This window comes from Haliotis rubra, unplaced genomic scaffold, assembly GCF_003918875.1.
Source record: "Haliotis rubra isolate DU_JTF1 unplaced genomic scaffold, ASM391887v1 Scf29, whole genome shotgun sequence".
Taxonomy (NCBI): domain Eukaryota; kingdom Metazoa; phylum Mollusca; class Gastropoda; order Lepetellida; family Haliotidae; genus Haliotis; species Haliotis rubra.
The window spans coordinates 3407127-3423577 of NW_025766957.1; the positions used below are offsets into that span (position 1 = coordinate 3407127).

Consider the following 16451-nt stretch of genomic DNA (forward strand, 5'->3'; position numbering starts at 1 on the left):
GTCTTTATATGGCATGTCTGGGTGGAATACCTGTCTTTATATGTCATGTCATGTCATGTCTGGGTGGAACACCTGTCTTTATATGGCATGTCTGGGTGCAATACCTGTCTTCATATGTCATGTCATATCTGGGTGGAACACCTGTCCTTACATGTCATGTCTTGGTGGAATACCTGTCTTTACATGTCATGCCTGGGTGGAATACCTGTCTTTATATGGCATGTCATGTCTGGGTGGAATACCTGTCTTTATATGGCATGTCTGGGTGGAATACCTGTCTTTATATGGCATGTCATGTCTGGGTGGAATACCTGTCTTTACATGGCATGTCATGTCTGGGTGGAATACCTGTCTTTATATGGCATGTCTGGGTGGAATACCTGTCTTTATATGGCATGTCATGTCATGTCTGGGTGGAATACCTGTCTTTATATGGCATGTCTGGGTGGAATACCTGTCTTTATATGTCATGTCTGGGTGGAATACCTGTCTTTACATGGCATGTCATGCAGGGGTGCAACATGTGTACTTCATAAACATCACATTTAGGGTGTTTGTCATCACAACATTTACTAATACACCAATGTCTGTTAACAACCTGATTTACTTCCCATACCTACAATGTATTTCTTGAACACCCAGGAAGTACAACATTACAAAATAACAAGGTTTAACTGACTCCTTCCACAAAGGACACAACAGACCCCATCCTAGGAATTATTCCAACTATATTCTACAGTCATTCTTAACAGGCTAATCAAGTCCCTGTGCACTGCGTAAAATACTTTAAGTACAATAGAATTTAAACAGGTCAGGCCATGGTCCCACGGGCTGTTTATAAGCAGGGACTGGTTATTGTCAATTGTCAAGACCTTGATAAAATCAGAGGTATTAAGAAACATTTATTCTGATAGCAATCAAGTCACTGTTTCAATTCACTTAAGAGCCAAGGAATTATAATATTCATAAGAGTTGCCAGGCTCTCCCTCTTTATGCTCTATTTTTAATGGTATCATCATATTATCAGTAGTTTTCCCTTTCAAAACATGCAAATGGCAGTTTAATTTTTAATCAAAACTATTATTTCTAAACTTGAAACTGTTTTGTTAAGTGAAATCAAGACTTTGAAAATAAGCTAAATTTGCTCCTTTATCGCAAGATGACAAATTTGCTTTTAAGTAAGCCATTATGGCACATTAGACAGTAGGCAAGTAGCTGGCAGCGATCATCTTTAACCATATACAGTCCTCCTTTAAGAGCTACTTTACTCTACTCATTAGCATTACTATTTGAACAGTAGTACTAACACAGTATCACCACAAATAGTTCAATATATTCTCGTACTCACATCACGACTAAACATAAATATGAAATGTGCAAGCAACAAATGGATAATGTCTGAAAACCTTGTCCATCTCATGGTCATAAGGGAAATATATAATAATAAAAAAATAACACTTTGCTCCAAGATATTTTGAAACAAACTGAAAGAATATTCTGAATTTGAGATCAACATAATCCATTAAAAAAAATGTATTTCCTATGGTTGTGATATTTAGAAACATATTTGGTTACAAAGATTGATGAAAAGAATTTCCTCGTATACAACAGCGATGAAATATAATTTCCTGCGTTTTGCAATATACAGCAATAAAGTTATTTTCATAGTTCTTTAATGGCACATAACATTCTCAGTACGGAATGAAAACAGGTGAAGTGAAATGGTGTTTTATTTCACATCAGAATTATATCGCATTCATATAGTGATGTGCGTGTGTCTGAGGCTGCTTGTGCTAGTCCTAACCCCGGTTTTGTAGCGTGAGCTCACTGAGATACCTAGTCACAGTTTTAACATGAATACTCACAGAGTATCTTGACTGAAAGCCGACTACTCCTTAAGGCAAGGAAACAACAAGTACCACCTTGTAGCATCTGTTGGTATGATGTGACTTGAGATCAAACCACCTACCTTTTGCTCTCTGGGTGGACATCCAATCCACAAGATCACACAATTGGTCCAGTATCGGAACAAATATGAAGATCACAGTGAGAAACTGAATGAAACACAATTTGTCTCACACTTGTTTACAATGTGAAAATACTTTTGAGAGACATTATCAGGTATCTGATACCACTAGTCAAAACAGCCAGAAACACTATCAACAAGAAACAGAATTTGCTACAGCAACAAAACTCATCAACAGCAACACAGAGAAATCTACAGCAACGTGAGCACATCAACAGCAATACGAGTTCAATAAGAATTAAGAAAAGACACGAAACAGCCTACCGTTACTGTCTGGTTCTCCACCAAGCACTTCCTCTGGATTTAACATTGTGTTAACTGTGAAGTAACAGTTTTCAGCTCTGTGTATATGACAAGCCCAGATTACACGAGCTGTACAGGCTAACCACTATCAGTGCCTGCTAACAACTTTATGAGGGGAGCCCAGCTCATATTTTATGAAATACGAGAAATGAAAGTAATATAAATGATTGATCAAAGCTTAATTGTTGTAATCTCAGCATATGGGTGTCTACACATCCCAACATGCAATTACAGGCATAGTAGGAAAAAATGAAACCTTGGAGGAGCTCATTATGCATAGCAGGGGGGACAGGTTGGAGAATGGGACTGACCCGAGGTCATATGACACCTGCAATTATCCAATGATAGATTAAGCTTGGGGTGAAGTCACATGGTTGAGGGGAGGATACAAAAACTCATTAAAAACACACTTGGAAGTGACAGGTTCTCTTGTTTCAGCAACTACAAGCTTGAATTTTCCATTACCTCAAGTCAGGGTGATGGAATACGACATAGTCACGCGGATTGTACGCACAGGTCTAAACCTGCGGTTATTATGGCAGAAATCACTGAAGTTGACCAGTTAATAACATCGCAGATTAAGCCCTGCAAAGGCAATTACTAGACTTCAGAGAGAGAAGAGTGATACACGCAGGCTCTGTTAGCTCCAAGTCGGCTTGCAGGCAGTGTCGTAAATTCTACTGTATGAGAGTGATTGGGTGTAAAATAGTAATCTACCATTCCTTAAAGACCGTATTACTTACTGTCCGAAATTACCTTGTTGATTAAATCCAAGTGATATTAATATCAGCCACATTGTAAGCTGATATGTCGTGTCGACTTAATAGTTATTTCATTTAATAAGGTATTGGGCAGGCCGGCAAGCTAATTTGCTATGATACACGGCATAAGCTTATTACGTAGTGCTACCAGCGGACATGTAGGGATTCGGGAATCCTCACAGAAGCTAATACACTGGATTAAGAATCAATTTCGCAATGTGGGAAGCAGAAGAATGTCAAATCTGTCTATAAAAAAATAGAATCAATGTTATTACATTTTCCTAAACTGAGAGTCTTCATAAAGACCATGAATTTGCTTTTCTGAGAAAAAATACACTGATTATTCGAAAACTGAATTATCTTATGAAATACTGGGAATATTATTACTCCTAAAATAAAGACGTCTTTGATGAACTCAATTTGATAAAAACTTGATACAGATAGCTTCAAATGCGCAATTTTCACATTTTAACCAAAATGTTTTTGAATGACTGATATTAACTTTGTAATGTTAATAAAAATTAAATAAAGAGATGATTGTTTAGAAGAGATATCCTGAGAGTGAGTGAGTAGGATAGTGAGCATTAAACAAAATCACAGCAATGTCAGTTATGTACTTCACACACTGTGCTCAATTAAGGAATCGAACCCAGCCCTTCAGCATGTACAGTGAAAGGCTTAACCACTAGGCTATCACACCATTCCAGTAAGACATTCAGTTAATGGGATAACAATGCAAGAATAACAAGAGAAAGCCTCACACTTGCACTTGTACAACAGTCAAAGGGACAGAACTCCTCCAGTCTTAGTCGTCTGCTTGTTGCTTTAATCAATAAGTAATTCTGAATTCTTTCATCCATCGTCACTATGAAATGAACCAAACGAGGGTGTGAATATACATACAACAAGGTAAATGAATATGTTCACAGTTCAGATAAAATGGTTGCAGTTTGGATCCCTTCTCCATAGAGGCATCTAGTAAAACTTGACAAAATCATCTTCAGTTCATTTGAAGTTGTAGCTTTGTCACCTCCATTCTTCATGTTTGGAGCATTGATTCAAAGAATCCCCAAACTACATGCTGGCCTGGCATGATATCAAATACATTTCCAAACAATTTTAAACTGTACCCACTCACTGTCTCACACACCAACTCACTCGCTGTCTCACACACCAAATCACTCACTAACTCATGCACCAACTCACTCACACACTCGCTAACTCATGCATCAACTGACACACACACTAACTCACACCAACTCACTAACTCATGAACCAACTCACTAACCAACTCACACTCACTCACTAACTCATACACCAACTGACTGACACACTCACTCACACACCCACTCACTAACTCATGCACCAACTCACTCACACACTCACTCATGCACCAACTCACTCACATACCAACTCACAATTCATTCACCCACTGAATCATATCACAGTTCACAATTTTCAAGTAAGTTATTATACTTTACAGTTATTGAAATTCATGATGTGAACTTGCAAACCTGTCTTCAACGTTTTCAGCTTATAATCCCGAGACCATATACGGAATCGCCCAGTACCTTAGAACAAATTGAATCTGTTCAGCAACCACATAATATCTCTGTCTCCAAATCTTTCTTGAGAGAATATGATACTTATGGGGACTTTTAACAAGAGGATTCAAATAAGAAATGAAATATGATAAGTCCTCTTATTACACCATGTTCAGAAGAGCTGCATGTTTTTCTGGTAGAAGAATTACCAGCAGCAACCTTGGAGCATAATTTTTTCAGGAAGATATCAAAGATAATAATTTTGCCAATTTTGCCAATTTCCTGCTATCAAATTACAAAAACTGCTTTCCGGGAATATGACAAGTCATACACAAGAAAAATCTCGAAAAAACTCATAAATTACAAATCTTGCCCATAAGATATTTGTTCCTGTTTTCCTGTTCCACAAATTACATATCATATGTTATGTGGAGAGCTCCAATTATGTTTCTGAGTCTTTTTTTCCATCGCCATGGTAACTGAGTCATCTTAATCTTTAGCCAAAGGGAACTTGTAATTACAAGATACATAAATCATGGCTTGTGTGGAATAAAAACAATTGTGCCCATTGTACATCCTGACATCCACATGGTATCTCACCATCACTGGCGCTGAGGGTATAACGTGTATTCTTGGATCATGACATTATATCATGTGTTTTTCTGGGTATTAATTACCCTTGGAGCAAACACATGATTATCACAATTTTTCATGTTTAAACTCGGATTATGATATATAGTTTGGAAGGTTAAAGTTGAATAAGAACTTTTAAGTTTCAAATGTGAAATTTCAAATTCTTCAAGGACTGAATAACAAGACATTTATTGACACTTATTAAAGTTAGTGATATCGTCTAAAGTAGTAGGCAGTATTTCAGCTGTATCATGGAGGCACATAAGTCACAGTGAGAGACTGAGTGAGTTTAACCCACAGTATTCCAGTTATATCATGGCATGTCAGCTTGAGTGAGTGAGTGAGTTGGGTTTTACACCGCTTTTAGCAATATTCCAGCTATATCAAGCCAAGGGACACCAGAAATGGGTTTCTCACATTGTACCCATGTAGGGTACCCACTAGGCCACCCCACCCTCTGTCAGCTTGATTGGGAGGAACGATTGTGCTGACAAGTCTCCAGGCCACATCTGGGCCAACCCATATTTGAATCAATCACCTAGGTGTGCCTCAAGCTTCACTCATTGTACCAATGATGGGAATCAAACTAGGCTCCAGCCACTAGGTTTGGGGTTCAATAATTAAACTTTAAAGTGGATCACCCTCTCCTCATTGAAAGTTGTTACCCATGAAGTAATGGGTTAGATAGAACTGGTCTTCAGTAACCCATGTCGTAAGAGGAGACTAACGGGATCGGGTGGTCAGACTCGCTGACTTGGTTCACACATGTCATCGTATCCCAATTGCTTATATAGGTGCTCATGCTGTCGATCACTGGATTCTCTGGTTCAGATTTGATTATCTACTGACCGCCATCATATAGCTGGTATATTGTTGAGTGTGGTGTTATGCAACAACAAAATTGAAAGTTGCAATTGGAACACAATTCAACCCAAACAGAAGTTCAAATGTGACCTCCCACCCTCTAACTAACAATGCTGCATCCAACTCAAGCCTTAATTAAGTATGTCTAAAAACTGAAAACTACAACAAGACATTTCTCCTACTCTAGAATCCCTAGCACGAGCCAGGAATGGGTCACAATGACCTACAATACAATCCTAGAAGTTGCGAAATTACTGAAATAGCAAACAATGTCCTTATCTTACACAATAACTTTCACATCCACTGTTAGCATGACAGAAGAACACATACAGACCTACTTAACCCTTTTGAGAGCACGAAATGCACTGAACACTCATCTATACAAAGTCAACCATATCTTTGATTCTTTATAACCCTTTGACAACACTGTTCCATTGTTTCATTCCTCTAGTGATGTCATGAGCTTAACAACACCTGCAGATAAGTGTATCTAATCCTTCGCAAAGTTCACACTAAACTCCTTACACTGTACACAGTGCTGGGTAAGAGGGCAGTGTCAAAAGTTTTCTAATAAATAAACTTAAACTGTATAAAATTAAACATAGCCATAAAATATGTTTGAGATTTTTATTACGACTGTTTTCTTGATTTTTAAATTTTGCCAAGACAAAAATGCCAAGCCCTGTGCAGTTCTGCTCTGGATTGGTCTGAAAAGTGACCACCTGCTTTTGACACTGTCCCTACATGCTAAAGTGTTCATGTGCTGCATCATCTGTCAGGCTGGGTGTAATTCACTTTTCTTGTACAAGGACTCAAGGTAATCACATAGCTTAAAACAGATGAAACATTAGCATTATACATGCCAAGGAAAAAACAATTGCACACAGGGTATGCAACATCAGCAGATTTTTAAAAAACCCATAAAAATGAATATTTAATATTTTTGCATGAAAGCACCATGTCTTAAAATGTGAAACAGTCATCAATCACAAATAAAATTTATATAAGTAAAGCAAATGTATAACTAACATGAAACTAAGACATTTGGATCACGATTTTGCAGTTAGTTCTGAGCCAGAAATTCACCTGCAGAGTAAACCGGATGCAACTATATGTCTGATATAGACTTGACTATTTAAAGTTTGCTTAAATATTGCTAAGAAATGATAAAAACAAACAATCTCATTTTGCAAAATTGTGGAGAAACAGACCAACGATTACATGACCCACATCACTGAAATCACCTGAATTTTGTAGAAAGTATGGAGAAAGTATAGACCAACCATTACATGGCCGATATCATTGAAATCACCTGAATCTGTGAATTCAACTAAAGGAATCAACCCAAGAATGTCTCTCCTCTTCAGCAGCCCATGTTGTCTTAACAGGTGACTAAGGGTATGGGTTGTCAGGTTCGCTGACTTGGTTCACGAATGTAACTGTACCAACTGCACAGATCAATGCTCATGACATGAAACATTTGATCATCTGATATAGACTTGATTATTTACAGACTGCTGTTAAAAGCGTGAATATTGTTGAGTGCAGCGTTTAACAAAGAAACCCAAAACAAGATTTCTTCATTAGGAACTGTGTTTCAAACTCATACTAAAATCATGCTCTTTAATGTTGTAGAAAGTTGAGATGTAGTGTGAGGAGGAATAGTCAGCTTGGTTTACAGCTGGAATGTCAGCTAATGAGTGTTTAAGTTCAAAGTGAGACAGAAAAATAATGTTTCCAACTTTCATGAATGGGCAATATAGATATGACAAAGTGGAACACATTTTTTTCCTGTGTCACTTTCAACTTAAGCAGTCATTAAACTGACATGGCAACTGACACATGAAGGATGAAGGAAACGTAAAACACAAACAAGGGACACAACTCTATATGGTTATTGTCTATTCTTAGTTTAAGTAATTACCCTTAGTCTGTCGTACAGACCCTGAAACAAATATATCCAAAGAAAGCCCATACAAGCCTAGAATTAGCCTTGCTCCAAGGCTGAACTGAAGGCTGAGTCCATGGATGGATAGTAATTCTATCCTTAAAGAGGCAAGTCTAGATAAGCGACAGTTCTGAGGATGCCAGTTTGTTGGAGGGATGTTTGTATTTTTCAGAAATTATCATTTGAACAATCAATTATTACCTAATAGACTTGTGCAAGCCTAGTCTAGAATATGTGGCAAGTCTAGATTATCAAGTTTCAGGAAGTTTCTGGGCTTCTTTGCAATAAATTTGATGATTATACCATAGGAACTATTTTTTCTGTAAAATATGTTCATTTTAGACACAAGATGTTAGTCTAAATTATGCTCTGCAACGTCTTCACAGTCCCATTCTTAGTTAGAGATTGAAAAACTATCAAGCTATATACAATCTGGAAAAATGATAACAAACACCACTGAAACAAAATAGCCAGCACCAGCACATTAAATCAAAACTGAAAAATCTACAAACAGCAATCAACGACATAAGATAAAATAACATATGTAAATCAAACTAACCCGCCATCAGAACGTTTGTCTCTTCTGATTCAATAGGGTCTGCAAAGTCACGATCAACTGAAACAATATAAACACCTGAATGTTAGTTGTTAAATTTCAAGATATTCTCATATAACTTAATGCTGTAAGCTGTATAAGACCAATAAAGTTTTCAAGGGAGGCTTGCAGGAATTCAGCTCATGTGTTGACCTCTGGCTAGCTGCACGGTATTTACGGACACCCTACATGCTGATGACTTGGTGGTTCCTCCGCAGTACCAGATACACTGCTGTTACCATAATGAAAAATATCTGTTTTGAAATTCCAATAACAGCTGTCCAATTTGTGAAATCCTAAAAAGTTGTAGTTGCAGGCAGTTTTGAATAATTATCATGTTGAGAAATATAAATGGGCCTTTGTTTTTCCAGCCTAAATTATTTATTGTTTGGATGAAAAAATACAAAAGCCATTAAGATTTTCCGATTTTGATTTCAGAAAGGGTGTTTTTATTCAACATGAAATAAGATAATATGAATTTGTTGGTGAGATCATATGATAGAGGGCATGTAACAGTTTGTTCTCAGTCTGTGGTTTCGTGTGTGATAATGGCCAGTCACACTCGTGTAGCTGTAACCAGCTTACAATCAAGTCTCTGTTTTAGGTAGTAATTTAATTTCTTTAACTCCGGAGGCTTTGAAAGGTTTTGTAATATAATTGTGGGAACTGTTTTCAGGGCAATTGATAACGTGAACCAACTCATTCATTGTATAGAGGAGAAAACGTATGTACAAATATCAGGATGTTCTACCATCTAAATTTGGTGGTCTTATTTGTTTCGTTGTTATTTAAATTACATTATTCCAGTTACAAGAAGGTGGTCAGTAAATAGTCGAGTCTGGACCAGACAATCCAGTGACTTACGATATGAGCATCAATAAACACAAGCTACAATGACTGTGAGGCTCACCACCTCATTCTGTCAGTTTGGAATTGATTGTTGTCTAATGCCGCACTCATCAATATTTCAGATATATGCAGCGGTCTGTAAATAATCGGGTCAGGGCCAGACAATCCAGTGATCAACAACATGAGCATTGATCTAAACAAATGGGATGCAATGACATGTGTCAACCAAGTCAGCGAGTCTGACCACCCGATCCCGTTAGTCACCTCTTACTGCAAGCATGGGTTGCTGAAGATCAATTCTAACCCGGATCTTCACTTAGTAGCCCCTTAAGAAGCAAACCCACTCTTGAAGACCAATTCTGAGATCTTCCTGGGAAGCTGAACCTGGCTCTTCACAGACACAACTGCTGCTACTGATGAGAGCGATGTTGCACATTTCTACACTACTTGTGAATGTCCTCCAAACATCTCTTGCTAAATTGATCTCACAGTATCCCTTATAAATGAGAATAGCTCAATATATTTAATGAATAAAACACCAAATACCAAACTTCCATTACACTGAAAAACATTGAAAATAAATAATCCATCAGGCACTTATCTCAAAGCTATAATTGTTTCTAAAAGATGTTCAAGGAGATAATCAATTAGAAAAATATAAGATACATGAATAAACATGGATGAAAAACTTTTACATCTTTGGAAAACAACGACCCCTGAGGTTAATTTACATAACCAACTTAAATTCATTTTTCTTCATAGTCCCCAATATCCAAATATTTCTGAATGTTTGAAATTCATTCTGTTTAAAACCTAAACCAACTGAACGCAAACTAGCCATCACGAAGATCAAGGGAAATAACTCAGTGAGGATTAAGCGATTCGTCATCCTCCCAAGCTCGTAACTGTCACATAACTGATACAGTGCCCTTTTTGTTCCCGAGACGTTTCTCATTAGACAAGATTTAATGTGAGAAAATCGGTTCAATCACACACAAGGTGTTTTCTCTCACTATAAATCTGTGTTGTGTTTACTCTCAGCAAACTGTACATTTCAGTGTTGTCTTGTGCTTCTCACGAGAACTTGTGACGGTTAGTTGATCGCAGAATTTGCAATTAATACATGATAGCAACGATCAGGCTATTCACTGATAGAGAATTGATTTATCACTGAGTGAGTGAGGAGTGAGTTGGTGCATGAGTGAGTGTGTGAGTGAGTTAGTGCATGAGTTAGTGAGTGAGTGTGTGAGTGAGTGAGTGATGCCACTTTAAACAATATTTCACTTATATTAAGAATATAGGAGATACATACATAGTGATGCAGGTTTTGGATGTTCAACACTTTGGTGCCGATAAATCAACTAACTTAACTGAGGCAACCAAGAATTTCTTTGTAACAGTGGATGGGGAAGATTGCAAAGAGGAAATTTTTCTGGTTCTTTCTTCTGGTTATTAGGAGTACACATGGAAGCAGTGGGTCTGCTGGAAATAACAAATTGAGTGAATGAGTGAGTATGGTTTTATGCTGCTTTTAGCAATATTCCAGCAATATCACAGCGAGGGACACCAGAAATGGGTTTCACACATTGTACCCAGGGGAATCCAAACCGGGACTTCGACGTGACAAGGTTGAGGGATTCAAACCCTTGTCTTCTTGAACAAATGAACCACTAAGCTACCCTCTGCCTATCATTGCAATACACAACATGAATCTTTAACATTTTATTAGAATAGAACCAAGACTTCTTGAAAGAAACATTTCTTATTGACATTAACACTTTAGTTTAATGAAGTGACATTGTCAGTTTACAGAATCAAAATTTAATTTTATCATCACCATGTAATGTAAATATCAATCAATCATAATTATGATATTTACTCAAGTCAAAATAATTGAACACCTGACTAAGCGTTATCTGTTTATGTTGAATTACATAATACACACGCAATAATTTATTGGCCATGTTTAACCCCTTTGGAGGACCAGGATTTTTCAGTTCCAGCTGTGCAAAGAGAAACTGAACATAGATTTGTTTATGCTTAATAATTAAATGATAACTTTTAATTTCCCAAAGCAACGTAAACATTTAGTGGGATTTCCGTTCAACTAACACTCACAAGGTCAAGGTCTGGGGTTCCCTACTGCTTGCATATCTTGATAAGACGCACAACAAAAACATATTTCATGGATGAAATAGAAATGTATTTATTTTTTTCTCCAAAATAAAACAGTTCCCTGCAGGCAACAATCATGAAGTAATTTGAGGTGTGAAAATTACTAATGAAGGAAATTTAGAAAAATAAAACAAAAATAGTTCACTTGGATGAATATAAAATGCCCTAAGCATTATAATTATCAAGTAAATATATCACAAATTTACGCATAAAAATCATTTCTGGACTGTGAGTGAGTAAGTAAGTAAACCAACATTTAGATCACTGGGACACCTGAAACAGGCTTCACATATTGTATTAATGTAGAGACTGAAACATAGACCTTCAGAATGGCAAGCAAACACCTAACCAGTAAACTACCCAACTAGCCCTTATCTTTAGTACATGTATACACTTATTAGTAAGATAAATCCTGGGACTGTAGGTTGTAAATTGTACAGGCAATGATGAAAACAATTAAAAATGATTCTAAACAGTGCCGAGGCCCAGTTTTCTAGTCCCTCAGTTTTGTGCCTGTTCCGATAACCATGGGTTTGAATACCAAATTAGCTGATGAAACTTGGTGTTTGATAGAAAAGATTAACCAAAACTCTTTTGAAAGCATATTAAACTACACCACTCTAACATACCTTTGACCCTGCTATTGGAAGATGAAAACATACATATAACTATACAATTGGCAGATCACTTGAACAAAGAGTGAGTGAGTGAGTGAGTTTAGTTTTATGCCGCACTCAGCAATATTCCAGCTATATGGCGGCGGTCTGTAAATAATCAAGTCTGGACCAGACAATCCAGTGATCAACAGCATGAGCATCAATCTGTGCAATTGGGAACAGATGACATGTGTTAACTTCAACAAAGAGCCAGCACCAAACCAATATATACTATACACAACAGTGAGTGAGTGAGTTCAGTTTTACGCCGCATTTAGCAATATTCCAATATCATGGTAGGGGACACCAGAAATGGGCTTCACACATCGTACCCATGTGGGGAATCCAACCCTGGTCTTCAGGGTGATGAGCGAACCCGTTAACACTTAGGCTACCCCACCACCCCAGTACACACAAGAAATTAGAGAATACCTAATTCATTGATATTACTAGCATTATTCTGATACACAAAACCATATAAACCATATTTCAAATATCATTTGGCATAAATGGGTGAGCGTGTCGATGTTTAAAGATAGTCATAATACCGATAATGTTGTGAATCTCTTCAAACTATTAAGATGAATTATCCCCATCAGGAAAACAGATGATTGGCTAATGATTAGTCCTTGTCCTTCGTCTTATCGCCAAGAACAGAATTAAATTTTATGCTGCAGAATAATTTAAAGAACCTTCTCCTTTCAACTGGTATGGTAAAAACAAGAGTTTGGTGCAATAATATTGATTTCAGTCTTAATCATAATTGACTGCAGTTCAAATTCATGATCATAACTTCTCCCCGAAACATCAGAAATCAAACATCCCCAAATCTGCAGCATCTTGATTACAGACGGGATGAATACTGTCCGCGATGTGACCTCACCAAGCACAAACCAGCTTCCAAACTGAAACCGCCTTTGAAAACTAAACAGGGTCTCATGAAAAAACAATATCTTCACCCTCTCTTCAGCTTAATGAAAAAATAGCAGCTTATACAAAGACAAGCAATACTTCTCGCGTCTGCTTCTTGGGGGAACAAGGGTTGGCAGAGACCTTCTATTTCCTGGCAAACCAAGCATAAAAGATTTGTAGCAAGTTTGGAAAACTATTAGAGGGTTGCAGGTAGGCAACCGGGGCTGATTCCCTCCCCCACTGCCCCTGCTTTCTCCTGCTTGCTCCCAACAGATTTATTAAGATTGGCCAAAATGCTCGGTCAAGCACCCCATGATTATCCATTGTCCGAAAGCATGGTGAAATTATCTGCGATCAAATTCTTCACTTGAGTTGACGAGCTCTAATGAACGCTATGGACAAGCCGTGGAGTCTCTGCTAGTATTAGCCTCAGGATTACTTCATTTCCTGCAAAACGCTCCTGCTTAGAAGTGGCAATCATCTTCACACGATTTAGTGTTTGTTGCTATTAGCAAAACCGCCTCTACACGACTCAAACGGCTGGATATAATTCATGTCATTATGCACAGATTCAGAAATAATGTATGAGTTCTATCATGACCTTCAAAGCTTTGAAGGAAGGAAAATCTTCTTGGAAAATGGCTTTGAGAAATTCAGTGTTTAGTTTCTTTTGAATGAAATATTGAAATATTAACAACATTGTTATACAGATCAGGGTCTCATCTCTATTCTCTTTGAACAAAAAAAGAAAAGAAGCAATGAACATTTTTTTAGTAGTTCTTTTTAGGTAGAACTGTAGAGAACAAATTTCTATATTCTTTGTGATGAAAGAGTTCAATGGATTTTTTGTGTATATTTCTGTACAACTTCATTATCATCACACTGGATGATCTTTTTCACAGTAAGTGTTCAGCTTCACCAGCTTTGAACTTGGTGACATTGTGTAAAGGAAACAGTAAAAGTGATTGTGATCATATACACAAAATATGCAGGTTGATAAAATGTGGGTACAGACTGAACTATCAATGCACTGGACTGAATGAGTATGGTTTTACACCTTTTAGGAATATTCAAGCAATATCATGGCAGGGGACACTAGACTGACTGACTGAGTTTGGTTTTACGCCGCTTTAAGCAATATTCCAGCAACATCACGGCGGGGGACACCAGAAATGGGCTTCACACATTGTACCCAAGTGGGGATTCGAACCTGGGTCTTCGGCGTGACGAGCCAACGCTTTAACCACTTGGCTACCCCACGGCCCCCAGGGGACACTAGAAATGGGCTTCACACATTGTACCCATGTGGGAAATGGAACCCAGGCCTTCAGCATGAAGAGCCATTGCTTTACCCACTAGGCTACCCTACTGCCCCCAATGCACTGGAACTCTCCACAGGCCAATAGTACCTATACGAAACAAAACTCTTTCCACAGCCACAATTAATTTCAGTCCATGGCATGATTCACTGTACATGACGCCTCTTTTAGGGGTCACAGTGATCTAAATGTTGGTTTATTACTAAAACAGGGGGAGGTGGGGTATACTAGTGGTTCAAGTGTTCACTTGAGTGAGTGAGTGAGTGAGTTGGGTTTAACATAGCTAATATAAGAGCTACATCCATCAGTGCATGCCTGATATATTCCACTTAGGTGAGATCCCTAACGCATTTTCAGACTTTGTCATCATGTTCATTAAAAGCAAAGAAATTTGCATGTTTGGAAAAGATCATATTATTGAGTGAGTGTTGTTTACAGCTGTTTCTCAGCTACATCACAGTGTGTCAGTCTGATTTATGGAAAATCTGGAAGTGTTCCATGTTGCACATTGGTGTTTATAATTCTTTGAATATTACCTCTTTTAGATGTTTGCCATAATTCCTTTATTTGGGTGGCAATCACAAAAAAATTATCTTCAAAACCTATCTTCAACAGAGGTCCAGTGTAAACTACACAACTAGTTCTCAAAATAATAGTACCACCAATCACCAATGAGAATTGTTCCATGTTACATAATGAAACAAATACTTACCCTATCCAAATTATTGTCTCTTATGAAAAAATACTGAAGCCAGAAGTAGGTCAATAAAAAAACCCTACAAGTTGGATATTGAACTTGACAAAACTAGTGATACTAGTGTTGACTGAAAGTAAGATATGTACGAAACAGCAGTTACAACATTTTCAGTGACCAAACGGTGGGCACTACACTGAGGATGTCCAAGTCAAATTGCCCATTACAAAAGAAGTCTTATCATGATTAAGAATTTAAAATCGAACATATTTCTCACTGCTATTAACACTTTCATGCTAACACCTATCTCAATGATGGAAGCAGTGAGAACTTCCTTCACTGAGAAGTCCAACATTAATAACCATAAACACAAATAGTCTTGTCATAATTGCAAAATTCAAATCCTAAATATTCCTCACTTAACACCAACATGACAACACCTATCCCAGTGACTAAAATAGTGAGCATTTAAATGAGCACTCCCTAGCTTCATCACTCATAATGTAAAGATGATGACTGACTGACTGAGTTTGGTTGTACGCCGCTTTTAGCAATATTCCAGCAACATCACGGCAGGGGACACCAGAAATGGGCTTCACATGTAAAGATGATGCACCTGGTGAAATATTTAATTGTTTTCAATATGTTATTTTGTTACCATATCTAAGTATCACGATAACTCAACTCAGTTTAGTACATTTATACCTTTTATCAGTAGATTGGTGTACTTTCCTAAGGGTGAAACGGTATACTGCAGTATTGTTAGAACCCTGGTATTTTGCCTTCGGTTCGCTATGTAATCCAAAAATTCGGTATTTTCAGTTTTTGTTCCATCATTTTATTAATCTTTTAAAACCTTTTCTACAATGTCTAGAAATCGAATGATTTTGTCAAAATCTATGCATTTCTTTGCTAGATGGTCGGTATTTTGCCAGAAATAAGTTCTCCTATATCGAACTGAAGGTCTTGTCTCGCAATACATACCATGGTAAGGGTGTACCATTTCACCCCTATACATTCCCTACATTCTCAGCTCCCTGAGAGGTATATATCTCAAACTGCCATTTGAGGCAATAAGGTTTTGCAGTAATGTTCCCATCTAATACCAACTGGTACATATATCAGCAAATGAGCAGATACAAATTGTGAACAATGGTTTCAGTCAAAACTAA

The 16451-nt window shown here is 37.5% G+C and overlaps 1 protein-coding gene across 6 annotated transcripts in view; it reads right to left on the minus strand.

Annotated features, from left to right (window-relative positions):
* The window catches only part of LOC124281852 (LIM domain only protein 3-like), a 192560-nt gene that overhangs the window by 66643 nt on the left and 109466 nt on the right, over positions 1 to 16451 (minus strand). For 5 of the 6 annotated variants that reach the window (XM_046717859.1, XM_046717858.1, XM_046717857.1 and 2 more), the window contains one exon: positions 8639 to 8695. In XM_046717859.1, the coding sequence (XP_046573815.1) occupies positions 8639 to 8695 (57 nt within the window). Of the gene's footprint in view, positions 1 to 2290; positions 2566 to 8638; positions 8696 to 16451 lie in introns of those variants that run through there. The other variant, XM_046717861.1, reaches the window with a different exon arrangement.